At 39.6% G+C, this 25,223-nt stretch overlaps 1 protein-coding gene across 4 annotated transcripts in view; it reads right to left on the bottom strand.

Annotated features, from left to right (window-relative positions):
- pex5la (peroxisomal biogenesis factor 5-like a) overlaps positions 1 to 24,589 on the bottom strand; it is a 178,671-nt gene extending 154,082 nt beyond the window's left edge. For all 4 annotated transcript variants that reach the window (XM_063045753.1, XM_063045757.1, XM_063045754.1 and 1 more), the window contains exon 1: positions 24,375 to 24,589. In XM_063045753.1, coding sequence (XP_062901823.1) covers positions 24,375 to 24,395 — 21 coding nt within the window. In that variant the 5' untranslated portion in view covers positions 24,396 to 24,589. The remainder of the gene's footprint in view (positions 1 to 24,374) is intronic.
- Between the last annotated feature and the right edge of the window lie 634 nt (positions 24,590 to 25,223).

Below are 25,223 nucleotides of genomic sequence, written 5' to 3'. Positions count from 1 at the left end.
TCTCATGTTTATGGCATTCTGGTAGTGCCTTCCAGTGAAGATGATGTTATTTCTTTGTCCTCCATTACTACCAGTCCAGCCTCATTTCTCAGTACTCAATGTTCACTCTTGTCTCTTTTACTATTTAAATATAGGACTAAAACATTTTGTAAGCTCATATTATCGGCTAGCTTACCTTCATATTTAATCTCTTCTCCATGGTGTTTTTTTTAAAAAGTTACCTCTGTTGGTTTTTAAAAGCTTCCTAATCCTCCACCTTCCCAATTAGTTTTGTTTATATTATATACTCTATATTTTGCTTTTATGCTGCCTCTGGCTTCCCTTGTCAGCCACGGTTACCTCATTGTCCATTTGGAATACTGCATTCTTTGGGAAGAATCTTTCCTGCACCTTCCAAATTCCCCATAAAAGCACCAGCCATTGCTGTTATCCCCGCTAGTGTACTTTGGCCAGTTCCTCTCTCATGCCTCTGTAAGTCCTTTTACTCCACTGTAATGCAGGTATGCGTCACTTAACGTCCACAATACGTTCTGTGAAATCCGACATTATGTGATTTGGACATTGTGCAACATCGTATTATATACTTAGCAGACCTACATGGAGTACTGTAGTGTACCTGTATTGACTAAATAGCCAAGAACTTAAACTAAAACTGTATACTGTACACTAATACATACACTAATTTTTTAATTTCATTTTAACCTTTTAAATTTTTTTCACTTTTTAAACTTTTATGTCAACACTTTCTTAGCCTATATCACACACAATTTATCAAAGATGATCAGGATCATCCACATCGCTGTTCTCAACTTCCTCAGTGTCCCACTGGAGGAATTTCAGGTCGAATAACCTACGTTTGGAAGCCATGATGTACTTTACCATAATATTTTCGAAAGAAAATTAAACAGAGAGATAACGCTACTACACTCAAGAGACGCGCGATACATGAGATTGGTTACATCCGTTATGTCACATTTTCCGATTGGGACTACAGACGTATATGTGATCGGACATTGTCCGAACGGACGTTAAGTGGCGTACACCTGTACTGATACATTCGATTTTAGCTTCTCCTTCTCAAACTGCTCGCAAGGGTTCCTTTACCTTAAACTCTCTAATCAAATCTGGGTCATTACACAACACCCAATCCAGAACTGCTGTTCATCTATTGGGCTTAACAACAAGCTGCTCTGAACAGCAATCTCATAGCCATTCTACAAGTTCCCTCTCTTGGGATCCTAAACCAAACTGATTTTGCTCATCTATCTACACATTGAAATCCCCCACGACTATCACAATATTGCCCTTTTTACGGCCTTTTCTACCTCCCATCGCAATTTGTAGCCTACATCCTGGCTACTATTATTTGGAGGCCTGTATATAAACTCGCATCAGGAAACTCTTTATACCCTTGCAGTTCCTAAACTCTCCCCAAAAGGATCCTACATCTTCAGATGTTGTGTCACCTCTTTCTCAGGGTTTGATTTCATTTTTTTTAAATCAACAGATTAGCTTGCATTGTATATTGTAAAGGTCAAATCAAAATGAAAAATTAAAATGTACAAAATAGCTGGACATTCAAAGAATTAAAATAAATGACATTTTCAAATAGGTGCATATTATAAAATATTTATCTTTGGCTATCCTGAATAAAACGATATGAAATTAATCAACAAAGGCTTATGCTACAGCACAGATGAAGCTGCTAATCTCAATGGAAATTCTGAATCCCTGCAGGTATCGGATGCTTAATTGAAGCAGCTGAGGTGGAAAGTATGGAAAGAAACTGAGGCATACACCTGCTTTCAGAATGCATTTAATAAGGAAGCTGTGCCCAAAGCAAAACCCTTCTTCCTGTCACCACATTGAGGTTTTTGCCTCAATAGTACTGGGCAAGATACCATGTCAGCATTTATAAAGCTTACGTAATCAGATATTCCTTCAGTCAGAGAAATAGAATGGCTGATGGATCATTGTAAAAACGTAGCAATTCAACAGACTACATCAACTTCTTGGATAACTGATTTACTGTTTCTTCCAGATGTAGACTTTTTCATGGAAAAGTGCATATTTTAAAAATGTATATATTTTTACTGACAATATGCTCATTGATGTAGGCAGTTTGAAGCCTACATATCGTATTACAAGTTTTTAAAAGAGTGCCTACACTGTGAACTCTTCCTAAGTATGCTTGAAGAGAACAAGAAAGTTAGGAAATGTATTTGTGTGGCACCATGTCCAATCTTATTTCTTATTTAAGCTTCCTGAAATTAAAAAAAAGGACTGCAGTACTTCATGGGAAATTTTACAGTAAGTTTACACTTCGGTTAATATTTTGATCTACAGAATGGATAGAGATGAGGCAATTGGCCAGTAATTTATACCAAGAACAACAACAGATATTAAATTTCAAACCTACTTACTTCTCAATAAATGTACTCTGTTCATTAATAACTCAGTAATTATAATGTATTATTAATTTACTCACACACATTGGCACAAATCCATTTCAAACATTTCAGTTCATAATGAATATCTTTATTCATAATGAATGCTGAAATTGAAATAAAACAGTAAGCAGTTATAAGTAACCTTACTTGTTCTATAATCTTTGGAAAAAAAATGGGCTCCCATCTTCTTTACCAAACTTTTCAATGTCTCTAAGAAAAATCACAGAATGACAAATGTGCTGACAAGCTCACTTCAAGGTCTATAGTCTTACTGGGATGAGTGAGCAAAAGGTTGTAACAGAAGGGCAGAGGACCCCCAGAGTGTTAAATCAATAGGGACAGAAGCAGAAAATAATAAAATAGAAACAAGGTCCTTCAGAGATCTTTGATGCTTCAGATCCATATTGACAGTAAGAACAAAGGCAAAGAAAGATGCACTAAAGTTTAAAAATAAATCACAAAAGATTTGAAATATTTGGATTTCTAATATAACTGGGTGAATTACAGTCATATTAAATTTAACACTGCTAAGTGAACCTGTGCAGGGGTTAAACCTGCAATCACCACACAACAATGCTTCTCTCCTGTAAGAGATAGGAGAACACCTAGATTTCCTTCCTTAGAACATAGAATAGTACAGCACAATACAGGCCCTTCGGCCCACAATGTTGTGCTGACCCTCAAACCCTGCCTCCCATATAAGCCCCCACCTTAAATTCCTCCATATACCTGTCTAGTAGTCTCTTAAACTTCACTAGTGTATCTGCCTCTGCCACTGACTCAGGCAGTGCATTCCACGCACCAACCATTCTCTGAGTAAAAAACCTTCCTCTAATATCCCCCTTGAACTTTCCACCCCTTACCTTAAAGCCATATCCTCTTAGGCAATAGACAGTAGACAATAGGTGCAGACGTAGACCATTCGGCCCTTCGAGCCTGCACCGCCATTCTGAGATCATGGCTGATCATCTACTATCAATACCCGGTTCCTGCCTTATCCCCATAACTATTGATTCCCCTATCCATAAGATACCTATCTAGCTCCTTCTTGAAAGCATCAAGAGAATTGGCCTCCACTGCCTTCTGAGGCAGCACGTTCCACACCTCCACAACTCTCTGGGAGAAGTTGTTCCTCCTCAACTCTGTCCTAAATGACCTACCCCTTATTCTTAAACCATGCCCTCTGGTACTGGACTCTCCCGGCATCTGGAACATATTTCCTGCCTCTACCTTGTCCAATCCCTTAATAATCTTATATGTCTCAGATTGCTCTGGTATTGAGCAATGGTGCCCTGGGGAAGAGGCGCTGGTTATCCACTCTATCTATTCCTCTTATTATCTTGTATACCTCTATCATGTCTCCTCTCATCCTCCTTCTCTCCAAAGAGATAACCTGAACAGTTCGCAAGTTGGATATGGGGCTGCCTAGCAATATATTTAAATTTTAAAACAGGTACACCAAAGGCAACATGTAATTAAAGCAGGTTGTTTAATTCAACCAGTTTCTCTACGAGATGCAAATGAGTTCTCACATGACAGAAGATGCCTGCAGATCCACAGCAGCTGTAAGATACATCCCACCAGAATTTATTTATTCTCTAAATAAATAAAATAACTTATCCTTTAGAGTACAGGAGACTGACAAGTGATCTTACAGAGGAGAGAAAATCGTGAGGGAGTGAGCCCAAGCTCTCAACCATATGTACGAGCTGGACACAAGTTGGGCATTCATAACCTGGAGAGGTCCTGTACTAGAATAAATAATATGGATAGCTTGCTATCCCCACCCCCAATAGAACCAAGTAATAAACTTCAAAATAAGGCATTGTAGGAAACACCCTACTCACTCTTCATCCCTTTTCAATGCATGTTGCAAATTTTCTCCTATATTCCTTCAACAGGCATATAGAGGCTCTGTGCAGTACCAAACCTGCTGATAGCAACACATATTCTCTACCATCCTCTTGCTTGATATATTCAGATAGCAGGATGTTTGCTAGATGTGATAGAGAAGATAAAATTCTTGAAATATACAGTTGATCAATATCATATCAATCTCCATCAGCTTCAATTAGCCAGCACAACCTTTGTGATTGTGGAAAAATATATTTGAGCATCAAACCTCAGATAGACCACAAGGCCTGTGGCTTACCAAATAGAGACTTTTTCCCCTCATCTGCCTCCTAGATTTGGACTGCCTACCACAGGCACAACAAGACACCTCACGAATATCATCACTGTCAAAATCGTCCAATTTTACTGGATGGGTAATCAGATCAATGCCAGTTTTTTCTTCCACAACAAAGAGGTTCAGGTCACATTCCATCAGAACCTGAAACAGACTCTGTCACAGGAATTCTGAGGAAACTCAAGGCTGTATTCAGATCATCCTTGAAAACTTGCAATGTCCATACTGACTTGTGAATTCTTTACACAACGCTCAAGGTGGAGAAGTGCCATTTGGGAATCAAGTTTGAGAATCAGAAATAAAGTATAAATTGTGGAAGGAATGCATTATCTCAGAAAATACCCACTTTCCTGACAGGTACCTCCTGCTTCACAGTGAAAGACCTGATATTGGCTTTGCCAGTCACCTCAGAATTGAGAAGTCCAGATGAAATGTATCCTCTTTCCCGAGGGACTGCCTAATAAGATGAACAGGAAAGTCTCTCACCATTTATTATGCTGCATAACTATTTTAACTCTTGCAACAATGTGATAGATAAGTAATTGAACTCCCAGATTCCTACTTTCAACTTGTTACCTTCAATTTAACAAGCAGCTGAAAAAGATTCTCAACATAAACTGCAGCTATCCTTCTTTAACAATGCAATGATTTTTAATCAGTCGCCTAAGTGAGGAAGTGACTGTGGCTTTCCCAAAGTCTCTTAAGGGTGGCCAATTCAGGTAAGCTTCTAAAACATTCCTTTGCGAGTGTTCATGGGAATACTGCACCACTAGACTCCATAAGGAATAAGTGGTAAATCCAGATTCAGACTTCAGGACCCCACAAAGAAGTAACATGTCTTGAATCAGAGGCCCTAGTTTTGCTCCATTTTCCCTTCAACTAGTAAGACAACGCAGTATCATTGATTTACTGTCACGGAAAGCTTGTTTGGTGTAAAACAGGGGTTCCCAACCTTTTCTATGCTACGGAGCTTTACCAGTAACCGAGGGGTCTGAGGACCAAATGGTTGGGAACACCTGCTCTAAAAGTAAATGGGTGATCTGCTGGAAAACAAGTGTATTTGAAGTATCAGGATGGAACTTTAAACATTTAAGGTTTTGACGGATATCAACCGCATTTACTGTAGGCAGTGAAGACAGATTCACTGAACTGGTTTTGCCTTTCTAAAAAAAATCCATTGCAAGCCATTACATTGTGAATTATGCATATTCTCATGCTGCTCCATGTTATTCACTTACTCCCAAAAGTTGCCAACTATTACCAGAATCAGGTAAGTTTAGGAATAAAATTTGCAGATGCAATCTTTACATATTATTTAAGGGAAATAATGTAAATTTGCCTACCACAGTTTACTCTGATAAATAATAGTCAGAAACAAAATTATAAGGGTTAGTTACAAGATCATCTCTAGTGTCACATGCTAGAGAGGGCAAGAATAGGAGGCTGTGCAAGTGGCAGTCTGGCTGCAAAATTGTTGGTGGGAGAAGGAAGTCGGGTCTTTGAACCATTAGGATCTCTTCTAAAGCACAGGTGACCTGCACAACTGTGATGGGTTACATCTGAACTGTAGAGGGCCCAATACCTTGGCAGACGGATTTATTGCAACTACTAGGGTGGATTTAAACCAGATTGGTGGTGGTGGCAGGAGCGGGTCACAAGCATTGGGGAGGTAAATGAGAGGCTGGAAAGCAATGCAGAAGTCAATGGCAGTGCGAGAGAATAGGAAGCCTAGGATGACCGAGGGATATTGAGGCACTGGCCACGAGAAAGGAGACGGTATAGGTCAGGTTTAGGCAGCCGGGTTCAAGCAAACTTCTGGAGGAGAATAGGGATGCAGGAATGTACTCAAGAAACTGGGAATTCAAAAGTGGTCATGAGACAACTTTGGCAGAGGATCAAGGAAGATCCAAAGAGATTTTATAAATACATTAGGGACCAAAGGGGACACCTTTGTGTGGAGCCACAGGGGATGTGCAAGTTCTTTAACACTTACAGGTTAGTGGGTTAACTGGTTACGAGTGTAGCTGGGTGTAACGGGCTCATTGGGCTGGATGGGCCTGCATCTCTAAATAAACAAAATGAAGTTATTCCTTAAAGCATAGGAGATTGACAGGTGATCTTCTAGGGGAGTATAAAATCATGAGGGAGTAAATACATTCAATCTTCCCCCCACCCCCAAGAGTTGAGGAACCAAGAACAAGAGGGCACAAGTTTCGGGTGAGAGGGGAAAGATTTAAGAGGAACTGGACTGGAGGGGCGTGTTTTTTTTTTAAAAAAAGCACAGAGTGGCATCAATGTGAAATCAGCTGCCAGATGAAGTGGATGAGGCAGGTACAAAAGATGACACTTGGATAGATGCATGGATTTAGTATGTTAGGGGCCAAACACTGACAAATGGAACTAGCTAGGTCAGCATGGAGCAGTTGGACCAAATGACTTATCTCCATATTATATACAGTAGCTATGACACTGTGACACTCACCCACACACCCATAATCTGCTAATCTGTACGTCTTTGGGATGTAGGAAGAAATTGAAGCACTGAGAGAAAACCTTAGCAGTCATTTGCTGCTAATTACACAGAGATCGTGCAGAATTGAACCCAAGTTGCTGTTAAGTGCATATTATTACGCATTTACAAAATTGCATCTATTTCCTTGCCTCAAAATAATTTCCAGGAATTCAGAATATCTAAAATATCTTCTATTTTTTCTTTACCCAATATTTATTTAAAGATTTACATTACTTTAAGTGGTGTTGTGACTTATATCCACTTAGAGGTTTTCTGCAACATATTAGGCACATTACTTAATGGCTGAAGTATATACAGTACACAAAATTAAGGTTGAAATTAAATTCCCTGCCTTAATTAAAATAACAACTTTAAAATAAATGGGACATAATAAAAATGGCTTGGGTTAAAATATCAACGAGGGAAAAATACAAAAGAATATCAGGACATTAGGTATAAAACTTTAAGAGGCTGTTCATCTCTGACCAACATATTGTAGCCAGTCACAAGTATAATAATGAGTAAAATTAGCTGAATGGTTATCATCCGGTTTAACAATTCGGAGCCTTTCATAAATCTACAAATGATCCAAGATATTTGTTGTGAAAATCCATTCTCGTAGTAATTACTTTCAAGAATGAAGGGGCATTTGTTCTTATTTTGCTCATAGTAATGAATGAACAGTGATTGCATTTTGACTCTCTTGTCTCCTACAATCTAAATAAGTTATTTTAATCTCAAATTAATTAATCATTTGTAACACCTGCCGAAATGATCTCATTTCATCCCAGTGCTGGATGTTCACTGCTGGACATTAAGCGGGAACAATTACTATGCATTTTGTTTCATAATGCACAAAGCTTGGTACTAACACAAATAACTTAAAGCTTGTTTTGAAGATTATGGTATTGAAGCAGTCAGATTGTGCAGTGAGAAGGATAATTCTCTGACCTATGTATTCCCCAGCTGCCTTCGCTCCAGCTCCTGCATCAAGGAAAACTTGTCCATGATGGCATCCACACTGTCCGAATTAAAATTTGCCTCATCTGTTGATGTTAGCCTTTGAAAGCTTACCCTTCACTCATAATGTAATCAGATAGAAATTTCTATTAGATTTTGCCTTCATTCTATTTATATCAATTATTTTGTGTTTTATATTTGTAATTAATTTAGATCATTTTGTAGAAATCTGTTTTTACTTTGACACAAGAGTCTTTCTGTTGATCAGTGTCAAAAAAAGCCAAATTAAATCCACTGTGTTCAATGTTGTAAAACAATAAAACACGAAAACTTCCAAAAGCGGTAAATACCTTTTAGAGGCACTATATATATATTTCATAGTCAATTGGACACTCTATGTTTCAGGCCTAGACCTGAATCAACATCTGCAATCTTGTATTTCTATGAACCAAACTATCCTGATTACTTTTTGAATACATTTCCAGAATTTAATTGTACAAGGAAAGCCTAAAGGCAAAACATTGAATAGAATATACTGTACGTAAGAAGATATTACTGTCAGTAAACACAAATCAAAGTACTGCAGACACTGGAAATCTGAAATATATAATACTGTTAACGCTCAGCAAGGCCGTCAGTGTTTGGGGAAGCAGAACTGACATTTTAGGTTGAAGCCAGTTTTTCAGAACAGAAAGAAAAGTTTAAGTTGTGGAGAAGGCAGAGAAACATCGGTGATGGATTGAGCCATGGGTTGCAGTGGGAATAGTGATTAAATTGTTAATGGCAGCAATCATAGAATAATAAAACATACAAAAGTGTGCAAAATGTTATGAAATATAGGTCAGGCTGTGCTAAAGGGAAGTGAAAATCGGAGCTAATGTCACAGGTGCGTGACTTGCAGTGCAAATTGCCAATTTCAGTACACAAGTTGAATTACTGAATATTACAATTTGATATACAGAGTGCAAAATGTGCTCAGATGGAAGACAAAATGCTATTCCTCAAGGTTGCCTTAGATCTCACGGTAGCAAAGAAGGTGGCCACAGACAGGACAGAGTGAGAGTGTAATGGAGAATTAAAGTTGCAGATAATAGGAAGCTTGGGCTTAACCATACAGGCTGAACGTTGGTATTCTGCAAAAAATGGTTACCCAATGATCATTTGGATACTCCAATGTGGAGGAGACTGCATTTGTAAGCACTGGATGCAGTACACTAGGTTGGAAATGCAAATGGCTCACTGCTTCACTTGGAAGGATATTTGGGCCCATGGATAGCTGGTGGAAAGGTGTGTGCTAAAAGGGCAGGTGTTCCATTTCCTGTGGCTGCAATGACAATTACTCAGGTAGACAGCAGTTTTTTGGGATGGAAATCACATCACGTATAGGTATTATTATTACCAATTTTCTTCAGCTACATCAAACATTTATTAAGTTTTTCTACAAAGGAGATCATACCCAAAATCTTAAATAAAATTACTTTAAAAATGTCTACTGACTTTGAACAAGAAAAATTTCTGAAATTGGAACTTTAGCTAGAAAGATACTGCAAATGAATGGCATCAGCAACCAGAGGGACTAAAGAGCAACACTTGCAAGAGTAAGAGGAAAGCATAATAGGACTCAAGATTCAAGCCTGGGCAGGACTCCCTATTCATCCCAGTAATTACTGCTGCATCATTTAATGCAAGCACCATTACTTGAGCCTCTTTCATCATTTGAAATGTGCAGATTGGCAAAGGAACTACACAGCTCTGGCACTTGCACCATTTTATTTACAGTTACTGTATCAGATTATGTGAGCAGAAACAAGTAAACGCAGTAAGAAAATACAAGGGGAAGGCTGGCTACAGTGTCAGTTTCTATTTAGTTTAGCTGAAGAGAATACAGATGCAAACACTATCTACAATAAGATGATCTGCAAGCATAGGCAATTGCTAAATGCACTGGATTATCTGCCAGAGAATTACCTGGCAGTCTGATCAAATCCACTACAGGTTGAGCACCCCTTTTCCAAAATGCTTCGGGCCGGAATTGTATTTTGGATTTTGTAATATTTGCATCTATACGAGATACCTTGGGGATGGGACCGGAGTCTAAAGAGAAAATCCACTTACATTATACACATGCAGCTTGTACGTTTACACTGAAGGTAGTTATTATATAATATTTTTTTTATAATTTTGTGCATGAAACATTGAACCATCAGAAATGTAATCCATCACTACCTCGGCCACTCAAGTGGACAGTCAGTGGCTGATTGGCATCATCGTTATTCGCGACTTTGAATTCATCTGCTACTGGTAAGCAGTCTTTGTCTTAGACTTGCTCAAGACACACTTGTACTTATGCAGCCATTCAGTGTGTTAGATTTTCATCAGCAACATTCTTAGCAAACTCAATGAATTCCTCTGCTGCTTCATGATCAGTAGACATTTTATCACCACAAATCTTTGAAAATTTAATACTGTGCCTTTTCTTAAATTTCTGCAACTAGCCTGGTGAATATTCACAATTACCTTCAATTCTCAATTTGTCAAGATAGATCTTTACTTGTTTCATGATCAGCATACTGTTAAACAGCAAATGTTTACTCTGAAGCTGACAAATCCACTCTTTCAATACACAATCAGGATCTTTATTTTTCACTTTATGCTGTGTTTTCCTTTTTTAAAAAAGACTTTTATTCATTACATATGTGAGGTGACTTATTAGAACTGTGTATGGTGCACAGAAACCTGTACATTCCCAGGGAATCTTCCCAGGAACTTGTGGAATTTTCTCATTTGTGATGGCATATCAGCGCCCAAAAAAATTGCAGATGCTTTTGGATTTTGAAATTTTGGATAAAGAGTGCTTAACCTTTATCAGTTTATAATGAGTCCTGATGAATGCTGTCACTTTGCAGAAAACCCCTGATTGATGATAAATGAGGCAATAAAGATCCTTCTCAGAAATGCATTCCACTATTAATTCATTTCTTAAAGCTTCATACCAAAAGCAAGCAAGCTCTTGGTTTAACTGTTTCTTCTTCCTTGAACAGACTGAAAGAACAAGGATTTCAACAATTTCCCAAAATCAGCTCTTCCAGATATACATCACCGCACTGAGGCACATCCTAATAACGGGCAGCTGTACATCATGCTCCATTTCCAATGCAATCCCCCATGATAACAGCAATTTTTCCCCTTACAATCGGATGAACTAATATGCTTGCTGGAGTCAAAATGCCAGCTGGGCTAATTTTTTTTTTTGGCAGATGCCAAATATTTGCAAGCTGCGGATAGTGTAGATCTGCTCAAATCTAAACTTCAATAATGCAAATTCTAAGCAACTTATTAATCTCTGAAGGACTGCAGCATGCTCTCATTTCTCTTAGGACTGACATTGGGGCAATCACCCATGCATAGATCATCATCATAGCTTGTCACAACAGACAGACAGCCACTCTAGTGTTGTTCGGTTGATGTTGAGTAGGTCAGTGCCAGCTAAATCAGGTGAAAGTGGGCAGTTGCGCAGAACTTGTTCAATGTTCTGCGCCCTTTCACCACACTCACAGGATTTGCATATGGATAGATAAAACACCACATCAAGATAGGCACCCAAAATCTCATCTGAAAAGGTTGGGGGGTGGTTGCAGTTTATGTTCTTTATTGCGAAGGGTGGCGCAGTGGACCCATGGTTAATGTGTTGTCTCACAACTCCAGATGCCCGAGTGCCATCTATGCAGAGTCTGCACATTCTTCCTGTGACATGACATCCTGTTTTCCTCTGACATGCCAATTAACTGGTAGGTTAATTGGCCATAGGTTAATTGGCCACAGCAAAAACAAAAGTCTTAATTGTAGATGAGTGGGCAAAAACCATGGGACAAGAGTTGGTAAGTATACCAGAGATGTTACTTGATTGTGGGCTCGAGTGTGGTGGGTCAAAGAGCCTGATTCCACACTTCATACTGCTGTATTCATTAGAAATAAAGTGTCTTTTATCTTTTACTTTTGGGAAGTTAATGCATATATTGCAAGTATTAATCTGGTATTGTTTACCACGACAACTGGTCTCGACTTTGAAATTAAATAGGATTGGAAATGATTTTCCTTTTAACACCTTCCTCAACTTGTGCTTTTTGTCCTGTTTGCCAGCAAGTGAAGGTTGGTAATTTATGCTGAGCTAGTTTTCCACAAATGTCAGCCACTGTTTATTGTGCTTGATTCAAGGTACTTCATTGTCCTTTGCATTTTCCTTCTTTGTACAGAGCAGCCTGTCAGGTTACAGGTGTCAGGCATTGCCGGTGAAGCAGTTGAAAAGTGAGCTTTAGTGTGGAGGGCTGTCAAAATAGCATCTGCATTCACAGGGGGGAGGTCATATGACCAGCCCTGCATGCCAACGAGACCAGAATATCGAACTCTGTTGAGAGTTTGGCAGTGCTACTGATGACTGAGTGTGTGGCATTCACTCCAGCTGTTAGTCTCGGGTAGGAAGCTGACAAACATTTAAGACAAACTTTCCTGTGAATCCATTAATGCAATCATTTGAGAATTCACACGTTACAGTGTGACACCAATGCTTTGGACTTCGATGACACAGATTTGAGAATTTGACTCTCCTGGAGGGAAATGGATGTTTGCTGTAACACTACAATTGGAGGTATGGACTGCAGAGACGTTACTAACCTTAGAAAGGAAATTTCAAAGATTCAAAGTACATCTATAATCAAAGTATGTATACAGAATACCACTGAGGTTCATCCTCCTGCAGTCAGGCAAGAAACAAGGAAACACCATGGAACCCATTCAAAGAAAACATCAAACACCCAATGTGCAAAGAATGAACAAATTGCACAAACAGCAAATAGTCAGAGAGCAACACAGAATATCCACCCAAGAGTATTCAGTTTACAAATGACAGGAAATCTGGAGAGAGAAACACAAGGTGATAGGTGAAACCTGAAGGGGGAGGGATGAAGTTAAGAGCTTGGAAAGATGTGCTTGGTGGTGGGATCCTGTTGGAGATGGCAGAAGTCTCAGAGAATTATGTGCTCGACATTATTCAGTTAGATCAATTCAAAACCAGTCTTCACCAAGGCGCCCTAGTCCTCACCGATCACAGAGAACAAACCGCAAAAAAAGTAACCAGAATCCAGAAATACTTGAAACAAAATGACTCCACAGCCACCAGCCTTGCCATTCAATCCTTGCAACGTACAAAACAAAACTCCTGCACTTTCCTCTGACAGCAGTTAGCAAGGAGGGGAAGACCAGTCGAATGCAGACAGACGGCACCAAACACCAGCCCGCACTCCACTCTCACCTTCGTTGACTTCAGCCTTGTTCAGCACCTCAGGGAAAAGCAATGGAGTTGATCAGGTCCAGGTCACAAGGCTGCACATTCCACTCCCAACCTCACTGAACTTCCTCAGAGACAGCAAACTGCCAGATCGCTCAATCCGCCCAAAAAACACACCATCAAAATGCAAATCACAGGTTCCAATCGCACACAGTTTAGCAGTAGAATCACATCACTATTCAAATTTCACTTGAGATTTGAAGATTAGCAAAAGCATCTACATGAAGCATGCATTATTTTGGCTGTATTAGAGTAACCAGAAGTGAAGGCAAGTTGACTGAGCTGAATAAATGTACCCTGTAGGGAAGTAGTTAATAAATCAATGCAAATAAGTTAGATCTGCAAATGCTCACTCAATTACTTTCAACCTGAATGGAACTTTATTTATTTTGTTTTAATCTATTAATTTCTTTCAGATCTGGTATCGCTGACAAGACCAGGTTTACTACCCATCACTAGGTATGGTGAACTGCCTTCTTGAACCCAGTATTCCTTCTAGTAAAAGAACACCCACAGAACAATTGCATAGGGAGTTTCAGAATTTAGATCCAGCAATGAGAAAGGAATGATGATATTTTCAGATCTGGATTATAGGCAACTTGAAAGGGAACCTTCAGCTGATGGAGTTCCTATGTGTTCATTAACGGTAGTGGTAACAGGTTTGGGGGCTGCTATCGGACGTACCAGAACAAATAAATATTTTCCATTTTACTTTGGTCCAAGGCTACATTGTGTGGTCCTTGGTAAAATGAGAAGGGGGGCATCAATAAGTTGGTTATGGTAAATAAATGCCACATGAAAGCTGTGATAATGATTGAAAGCCAACTGATTAGACAATCAACTATATTGGATTTGCCCTGCTTTTGATGAAGATATGCCTGATGGCAAGTGTCCTGTTGTAACCTGCCTGCCCGGAGATGTAGCCTGTTCTGGAGCACAAGTCTTCAGTATGACAGCTGATATTGTCTGGTCCCATGCCTTTGCTCAATCCAGCACTCATCCATTACTTCATACCCCATACAGTGAATTCAACAGGCTACAGACCTGCAATCAATGAAGGTAGTGATATTCTTGAAGCCCTCACTTTTTATTAGCTCTAAATTGTCCAGCACCATTCACAACAATCTGTAGCTAACAGCCCAGAAGTTTGACCTGATGGTTTTGTGAAATTACTTAACTGGCTTTTCTTTTGTTCGGTAGCATTAATGTCGTTCTGTGCTGCAGCTTCACACGGCTACAATGGGTGCAATGGAGGTGATGCAAGCGTTCAATAATTAGTCATCACATAGGTGAGTGTTTATTGATGACTGTATGCGTAGGTCCTTATTTTAATAGTAAGAGATATGGAAAACTGCACTAACATATGCATCTTGTTTATTCCACCTCTCCAAGCTATTCTCATGAATTATGCATATGCAATCAAAATTTATGACACAAAGCCAATTGGAAAATGAAAAGAGCTCTCCATTCTAATTCCACCTTCTAGTATTTAATATAGCTCTTCATGTACACATACAAGAACAGTGCAGATGTGATAACATTTCTCTCCTCCACCTTTTTTGGCATCAGGTTCCGGACCCCTAACACTACATTTTTATTTCTCTCATTTCCTTTTTAATCCTTCCATCAATTATTTTAAAAATATGTCCTGTGACTTTTTTAACCCCTTGCGATAAGGGAGATAGGTTCATTCTAGTTACTTTACTTTTGGTCTTAGTAGCCTTATGCAATGTAATAAGATATCCTCTTGGGCTACTTTGCTGCAAAGATGACAATTTCAGCTTATTCAGACTCTCTCCACAGTTGCATGTTTACATCCCTTTACATATTTGCTTGTGAAACAAAGTGTAGATTGGGCCACGTTTTGTGAAGCACCTGTGGCATGTCATTTTACATTCCTTCCCAATCCCATACTGACCCTTTTGCCTTTGGCCTACCCATTGCTACAGAGAAGCTAAAGGCAGACGTGAAAAAGAACATTTTATATTCTATTTAATTCGCTAGAATTCTCCGGTTCTCTCTGACACACAACCACACATCCATCCAGTTTTATTTGTTTACAGGGCGGGGGAGGCCCTTCCAGCTAGGCCTTCCCAGCATCCCCCGACAAACCTAATTAACCCTAATCTAATCACGGGACAATTTATAATGACCAATTAACCTACCCGATACATCTTTGGACAGTGGGAGGAAACCAGAGTACCCGGAGGAAACCCATGCATTCCACAGGAAGGTCGTACCGAGACTCCTTCCAGAACGGCACTGAAACTGAACTCCGATCTCCGGAGTGCCCCAAGCTGTAACAGAATGGTGCTAACTGCTACACTATCATGGTTTCCTTTTACCTGTGTTCATCCCTCCCCAAATCTGGTTCCACCTATTGCTCATCAGGTGTTTATCCTATCCAATACTCTGCATAGCGGTTACCATATACCAGTACACTACAACATACAATCTAAATTGTTCCAGTAAAGCTACAACATTGACATCTACCTGACAATATAATTTAATAATTCTGATGCATTTGTTCACAAAAAGCACGGCAAATCAATTCCAACAAATTCCCGCCTGATCAGTGCACAGCAGGGAGCTGGATGGAGTTATTAATAATGCAATCAGCCAGCACACATTTATCAATAATCAGCTCACTAAGGCTGTGTTTGGATTTACTACGATTATTTGCCTCTACAGTCCAAACATGGTGGGGGTGAGATGATTGCTCTTGACATCAGGGCAGCATTTGACCAAGTGTAGCATCAAACAGCAGATAATAGACTAAAGGGTGGCCAACCTTTTACATTCCATTAGTCATTTCTTTCACTCACGAGTTTGGATGCGCCATACAACTCTTGTACCCTCACAATTCTTGTAAAAATATGCTAATAAAGAACTTGTGCGTGAAAAAATTGATGCACGGAATGTAAAAGGTTGGCCACCCCTGAGTCAGAGTCATTCCTCATGCTCACGAAGATGGCTATAGGTGTTGGAAGTCAATCATGCCAGCCGTTGGGTGATTACTGCGGGGTTTTCTGAAGGCTCAAACATTCAGTGATGATTTTCCATCTATAATAGGGTCAGAAGTCGGGATATTTGCTGACGATTGCACAATGTTAACTTTCATTAACAAGCACTCCATACCAATTTACAGCAAGACCTAGACAGCAATCAGCCACAGCCTGATGAACGGCATAGGACATTTTGCACAATGAACATCTCTAACAAGACAGCAAGCCCAACATTTATCTATGACTCATACCAAGACTCCCCAACATCAACATCCCAAGAGACACCAGTGACCAGAGATTCAATCTGACTGGGCTATAAACAGTGGGGTACTCAGGCAGCCCAAACACTCGGTGTATCCCATGCACCATCAATACGTTCATTCTGTCCACTACTGCTCCATCATGCCTGACATACTGTGTATACTGTGGCTTGGCAACACTTATTCTGGCAATCACTTTGCTCTGGAATGGAGTTGTTTTTGTCTGATGGTGTTCTTTCTTGCACAAAGTGTGTAATTCATGTTTAATTTGTGTGTTTTTCTTTTCTCGTATGCAGCTTCTGTTGTGCTGTGTTCCTATGGTATTACTACAAGTGATTTTTTCATTGCACATGGCAATAAACTTGACTTTGTCAAACAGGCAGGGTCAGGCTTATTTCAATGCAAGGAGTTTTACGGGTAAGGCAGATGGACTTAGTTCCACAGACTATTGATTTAGTGTCATTTCATCAATGATTTGGATGGGAATGTACAAGACATAGTTCGTAAGAGTGCAGATTACACTGAAATAGGTGGTGTTGTGGACAGTGAAGGTGGTTAACAGGGATTACAGCGGGATGTTGATCAGCTGGGGAATGGTAAATAGAGTTTAATTCAGGTAAGTGTGAGGATGTTGCAGTTTGGAAAGACAAGTGAGGGTAGGACTTTCACAGTGAACAGTAAGGCCTTGGGGAGTATCATAGGACAGACAGATCTAGAGGGACAAGAACATACAGTTCCCTGAAAGTGGCAACACTCAGGAAGACAAAATGATGGGCTGCACATGACGTTGAGGAGGCTGCATTTGGAATATCGTGTTCAGTTTTGGTCACCCTGCTATAGGGAAGAGGTCAATAATTTGAAAGCGTGCAGAGGGGATTTGCTGGGACTGACTGCATCATACAGCAAGTTTGAGCTGGTTGGGATTTTTCTTCACTGAAATGTAGGAGAATGAGGGTTGATCTTTCAGAGCTGTATAAAATCATGAAGGATATAAATGGGGTGAATGCACAGTCTTTTCCTCAGGGTTTGACGAATCAATAATTAGAAGACATAGGTTAAAGGTGAGAGGGGAGAGATTTAACAGGAACCCAAGTTGTATCTTTTTACCAACTAAAGGATTGTATGGGATGGGCTACCTGAGGAAGTGGTTAAGCAGGTAAATTATGGTAGTTATTTGGACAAGGGCATGGACAAGGTTTAGAGACACATGGACCATATGTGGGGAATTGGAACCAGCTCCCATGGCAATCCAGGTTGGCATGGTCCAATTGAGCCACAGAGCTGATTTCCTTGCTGTATTGGCATGAATGTGGTATCCAGGGAGGGTAGCACCCGGTAGTAAAGGGGCTTGTCATGTCCATTCCGGGGCAACTCACTCACCTTTGGTCTCCACCGGACACTCGGCTCTCACCGGTGGTTCCAAGTAGCTGTTTGTATGCGACAGTGGCCATGCCCTGGTACACCGCTTCGACAGGCTGGCTAAACCAGGTGAGCGTAGCCAGTGGCCTCATACACCAGTGAGATAGGGATATCCCTGTCCTAGCATGCAAAATCAGCTCCGGCGGACTGAGCTGATGAGATCTCCAGTGAGATCCGACAGCTAGGAAGGCAGTTCTGCAACCCCCTGTAGAGAGCGAAGGGCACAGAAGACATCATGGTTATCCACTGCAACCAAGGAAGACACCAGTTTGTGACGCTTGTTTGTACCACTGGACCCAAATTTTTGAGGTCAAAAGAGTGGAACTGCCCAAATGAAATACTCTCCCACACAGGTTTCCTGTCATTGTCAGATATGATGGACAACCAACCATGACTGAAGGGCCTATTTCTGTGCTTTATCATCACCGTGTCTAAGCCTTGGAGCTCTCCACTAAACAGAGCAGAATATACACAAAACAAATTTACTTCAAACTGAAACAAACCACTTTACAGAGCCCTGCATTTCACCCGGCTAGAGATGATTATGGATATATTCTGTCAGCGTTGTTCCTTGTTGTGTCACAGAGCAAATTATAGAGCATGGTTCCAAAGGAAATTTCATTTCACTTACACAGGTTTGCACATGGTACATGCAATAACTCAGTTTACTAAAACATTTTAAACTGCCTAATGAAGGGTGGACAGTGAATGTGCATACCCGTCTTGCTGACGAACTTCAATCTACCGTGCATAATCGTTGTGTTGTAGAAGCTATTACAGTGGACTATAAATATCAACTGTTAATATAAAATATGATAATGATACTCATTCAACATTACACCATAGAGGACATACTTTTCCATGCTTCCTTTAAGGCTGCAAGTAAACTTCATAAAAAAACTATTCTCACTGATTTTCAGTGACAGAGTATTCTGAGCTACTGAGTTAGTAAAAGCTGCGTTCCTTATAGATCTAAAGACATTTCATTTTTAAAAATTAAAGTCTGGTTCACTGATAACAGAAATGTAGTCCTCATGCTCTTGGTCTGCTTACTGCATTAGTGTTGTGTTATGCTGACTCTACAGATACAGTGCATGTATACTCCTGGGTCCAATTTTCAGCAAGAGAAGGCAGCAGTCTGCCTTACTAATAGATCCACGAAGACACAGTTACAAAACAAAGCAAACCCCTCGGGTTCTACAAGAAGCATTGTACTTAAAGCAAAATGGCATGAGTTCTCCTCTGTATAATTTTCACATTTTTCTTCTTCGGCTGCCAAGTAACTAGAGCCACAATCACTAAAATAATAAGAAATCTAATAATTAACTTAGTGTTGAAATATGCTCCAGGAAGATAATCTAATAAACTGCATAAATAATAATGACTTGTCCTTCAGATGGTCTGTACCTCAAATTTCTTCTCTTGTATTTCTAGGTTTTAGTTGCTCAGAACAAAATATATTTTTTCTTCAGATGAGTTTTCCTGAATCTAAGATGTTAAATATTATTTTCTACTGCATGTATTTCAAGAAATAGTTTGCATTTTGAAATTAGCATCAATAATATTAAAATCTCATCCTAATGGGTGAAGCTCACAAAGCTTGTTTCTATCAATTTATATCTGCAATATTTTGATATTTGTTGGCTTGAAACCATTTTATTTTACTAAATCTAGATTTCATTCTTGGAAATTGAAATGTGCACTCACATCACCTATTGGTATTCCTGTCCAACAACAAATGTACTACTCGCTTCCACTGAATTATTTTGATAATTGGCCAAAACAACCTTCTCTCTTATACCCTTACAAAAGCATTTTCTACTGCTTTTTCATACTCAAGATTAACAACTTAGTATCAGCAAATGAAACTCAATGTATTTCAAGCAAATTGCTGATTATTATAATACCTGTCCAATTCTCTCCAACTTTCAGTTCGAATAATTTAATGAAATACGTCTAGTGAATTTGGATTAGAATAAAATACAATGGAAAAAAAGCATGAATTCTATAATAGGTTATAGCCCAAAAGTCAGAGACAAAATCCCATTCTTCACCCAGTATTAGTTGTGTGTATCTTCTTGTACTCTGCATTGCAAAAAAAAACACAATGCAAAGACTTCAGAAGTGTATCTCCTACTGAACCACAGCTTCAGTTCACCTTTATTCATTATTATTTCTGAGTTATGGTATAAAATTAGTCTGAGTGTGTTATAGAAGCAGAAAATGCTGCAACACTAAGTTAGGCAGTATCTGTGGAAGTACAAAAACGTCAAATCATTGATCTTTCAACAGAGCAGTTCTGACAAAGATTTCAACCCAAAATAGTAGCCTTCTTTATCTTCCCATAGATGCTGCCTGACCAGCTGAGTGTTTCCAGTGTTTTCTGTTTTATTTTGCATTTCCAGCATCTGAAATTTTGATTTTTCATTGAGTGTTATGATGTGATTGATCTTTCAATTTCAATCCAAGTATACGTCACAAACTGCCATGTAGCATAACCTGAATTTGGCTGCTCAACCAAGCTAATTGACAAAGTGGATCCATACTAGCAATACACACTACAGATTTCACTTGTGCGTCCCTTTAATCCCATAACCGCAGAGAAAATACTGATCACTATGAAATGTCTAAGAACCAGGGGATTGGCCAATTAAGTTGCATGGCGAAAGACAGCTGACATCGATATGATCGATATGATCATATACTTGCAAGGAAGATAGAAATCTCATTGCTACCTCTCTCATTACGTAAAAAACTCATTCAGATGAACTTAACAGTAGCAACAGACAAATTATTTTGCAGAAATGTTATTATTCTTACATTCACAGTTCAAATTGCTCTTTCTTCACCCTTGAGCCACTCACAAAATAAGCCAAGAGGCTGACATACTTATTGCCTGATTAGCCTAGCAACTGCTCAGTCTCCATCTACTGCCTCTGTGCTCTTACACTAGTTGGAGTTCTTGGGACTGGTGAGTTCCTAAGGATGCCAGAAAACCTCTACAAAGTCAATACCAGACCTAAATGAACAAATAACCACTTAAACCGCAAACCTTCCCCTTGCAGGAGATAGTCGTGGAATTTCAACTGCAGCCTTATTCAGTAAACCAAGTCCAGAAAGTCATCAAATTACTGCTAGAATTCTGACATGCTTTAACCCTGACATGTTTTTAAACCTAACCTCTCACGGAAGATAAATTTCAGTACACCTACATACATTATGCACCCAGAAAGTAACCAGAGAAAAGACGCGTGGAAGGCAGTATCAAAAACACGAGGAAATCTGCAGATGCTGGAATTTCAAGCAACACACATAAAAATTGCTAGTGGCTCGTGTCCTGACGAAGGGTCTCAGCCCGAAACGTCGACTGTATCTCTTCCTATACATGCTGCCTGGCCTGCTGTGTTCACCAGCAATTTTTATGGAAGGCAGTATGATCCATTTGCCTTCTCCTACCTCATATGCCGATGATTCTAATTTCCTAACGGCCTCAGGTTATTCAAAATACTGCAGAGATACAGCTGACTGGATGCACCAAAGGCCTTCTCATAGCACCTAGTAAGTCTAACACTGTCCCCTCTAAGCAGCGCAGTTGGGTGGCTGCACAATAACTGAAATGTTCCCGTGCACATTGACTTCTATTGCGGTACAGCTAGAAGTTTTCCTTTATATAGTGTTTCATTAATGCACTACAGTTTTCAGACCTTGTAAAAATTTCCTGCTCAGAGCAATAGTTGGTCCACAAAGCCGTAAAATTAGAGGAATGTTGATAGAATATGGAAGAAACAATGCTTTTAAGATTAGCTCCTTTCTTATTGTTCAACAGTATTTCCAATTTACTCTGCTTACTCTAACATCGATTATCTGTCGTCGTCTCTACCTAATATGATGAGAAGGGGAAACAGCTTACATTTTTATACCACTTTTTCCTCTATTATCCTGGTTCTTCACATTCAATTGCTGTCCCTAAGATCGGATACTCCATAGTTTTTTTTAATATTAGAATAAATGATAAAACCCAAAACATTCTAAATATAAAATGTCTGATTTAAAGTTGCTCAAGTAGCTCATATCTAGGTCTGTCTGGGTGAAAATTGCACACCAAAGACAAAATAGGTTCTTTAAAGTGGAAACTACACGCTATTATTTTTTTTCTATTCACTACCCACATAATAAGTTTGAAATCTATTAAGATGTCCATGAACAAAACACAAACTGCAGAGGTCACAAATTTGAAATAAATCAAAAATACTGGAGATACACAAACATTTATTGTATTTAGTGAAAGCTGAATGTCAGACAATGGGAAAAGAAATCAATATTTTTGGAGTATTACTTGTGTCTGCCTTGACAATATAAACAGGTTATCTTTAATTAGATATGCATTATACAAATTTTTGGTTTTCAAAATTAACATTATTAAAAATGTACAGTGTGTAGCTCACCAGTATTGCACACTTTACACACGTCAGTACTCTACCTGCTTTTTAAGCTAACTGGTTAAGATTGGTGGAAAAATAACCAAATTAAAATGTTGTACAATTCTCAAACTGCCTTTTATTTAACAGAAAATTGCACTTAAATTGTCATCTTTATAAGTGTATGTAGAAATATTTGAGAAAGAATTAAGGGAACTGTACTTTTCCTGTTGTATATGTTTATCAAAATGTTTCAGTTTTACAAGGTACTTAGAATAGAAATAAAGCATTAGTAAAGAAATAAGACATTATAATAGAAATAAAGAAATAAAAATTGATTTAGAAAATAAGACTGGCATAAGTCGTCAGATATTAATCTTAGGGCTTTCTGTATTGCATCTGACCCGTTTCTGCTAGAAATGGTTGCTGCTCCAGTCATCGTTAAAGATCTATCGTTTGGAAAACGTTTGCCCAACTTTGTAAATGCGAATACGTGAACAAAATACAACAGTGAGAATTTATGTAACGCCGGTTTAAAAGAAATGGAAAAGTTGACTGTAGTATTGCTTATTTGAACGGCATGTCTTATCGTACACACTTGGGCGATGTTAGGCTACAGAAATCTGGTCCAATTCAATTAAAAAGTGATCAGCAATTTAAAAGAATCAATTTACCTATCTTCCACAACATAAATAACAGCTCACGAATGACACCATTCTTCATGTTGCCAAACTATGCCATTAAAGAGGTTTACTGAGAATTAATCACAGTAAGACACGGAAGTATGCGAGGCAGTTGCCTTCACTGTGGCGCGATGTATTGCCTGCGTTGTGCAGCGTGACGTTATGCGAATCGGGTCCTACCTACGGATTCTCCTGTAACCACCGGAGTGGAACGTGGGCACATTTATCACGGAATTATAAGATCAATGCATGCAGTAAGGAGCAGTATGAAGCGCACGAAAAAACGATTACCTGGTATTATAATATTCACGCAAAATCATTCCGAAGTGTAAGCGGGGCGAATTTCAAGGTTACAAACTAATTAGGCTCAGCATGTGTGTACGTAAAGAAAGAAAATTGGTTTTCGGCAAACACAAACCTCTAAAAATGAAAGACTAAAAGGCTTCCAATTGATTAATTCGTTTGTTTGCACACAATGCCCTCTCAGCGCTCATGCATCTTTAATATGTGGCGCTTGCAATAGTTATTTATTGTTTCAGATAATGCGATACTTGCATGTTATTCACGTGGCGATAAATTACTGCAATTGCAAGACGCTACCCATAACGTAAATGTTGCGCTTTCTTCAGCAAACTAAACGTTGCACTAAATATATGCAACCAGCGGCAGGATTCTTCCTGGTTCCAATCTATCATCCTTGCCCTTGAATCGACGCATGTTAGGCATCAGATTTCTGTAAAATACTTAAACGTATTAAAACGTACAGTCAATGTAAAACTACACTCCAATTCCTATAAACCTCCTTCATAAATGAGATAGGAATTCCATATATTTCTGAAGATAAGCCATTGCCTTTGATGAATGCGCTCCATCAATTTAAACACCAATTAGGAGACTGATTCTACCCTGAAAACACAACCGAAAACTTCAGTCTTATTTAGATACAATTCTGTAACTATCGCAGACAAAAGCCCGATCGTCTCATAACCTTGCCACTTATTTCCTTTTCATTTTGCATGCCATTGGCTCGTTTCACTCTGAATGCATTTTAACCATGTAAAGCTAACGTTCATGCTGAGGTTACCTCTAATTTGTTTTTTTAGCGAATTACAGAAACACTGACTCCAGCACTAACCTGCATGTGGCCCTGATACATTTTAGCCGGCTCCTTGCTGCCGGAGCGCGGCGCTTCCTGCCGTCTGCGAGCAACTCTCGGGCTGAGGTGCTTCTTCGGGCTTTCCGTCGGCTTTCTGTTCAGAGGTGACTTGAAGAGTGACGGCGCTGAACCTGCTGCTGGCGCTGTTGCTGAAACCGCCTCCCTGTGAGTCCAGCTCCTCCGCCCATCTCCCAGTGACCGCAACCCCGTGTGTCCGCGGTTACATCGGCCCCTCCTCACCTGCCCCGGTCAGTGAGCGCGCATACGTGGGCACGCTCCTGCCCTTCCCTCTTGTACACCCTTTAACTCTTCCAGCCCCCCTACCCCAGACCCCTCTCATGTACCCCAACAGTTACATACCTTGCACGCCTTCCCTCTTGTCCACCCTTCTCACATTACTTACCCTGAATCTTCTCACATACCACCCTCATTCAAATGCCCTGTCTCACGTGCCCAGAGTGCACCTTTGTGCTCTGCATTCCCGACCCTCTCAGAACTTGGGTTTATTACCACTGATAGATGCCATTAAATTTGTCGTTTAGCAGCTGCAGCAGTGCAGTGCAATCCATAATAATAAAAATAAAACTATACGTTACAATAAGAAATACAAAAAATAAATAAGTAGTGCGAAAAGGTAGTGTTCATGGGTTTACAGACTGCTCAGAAAACAGATGGTGGAGGGGAAGAAGCTGTTTCTAAAACAATAAGTGTGCGCCTTCAGGCTCCAGTACCTCCTCCTTGATGGTGGTAATGAGAACAGGGCATGTCTTGGATGGTGGAGGTCCTCAATGAGGGATACCACCTTCCCGACGGACCCCTTTTTGAAGC

Source organism: Mobula hypostoma, chromosome 4 (assembly GCF_963921235.1).
Source record: "Mobula hypostoma chromosome 4, sMobHyp1.1, whole genome shotgun sequence".
In the NCBI taxonomy this organism is placed as follows: domain Eukaryota; kingdom Metazoa; phylum Chordata; class Chondrichthyes; order Myliobatiformes; family Myliobatidae; genus Mobula; species Mobula hypostoma.
Note: the sequence above shows the minus strand (reverse complement) of the source record. Positions and strands in the feature narration are given on the sequence as shown.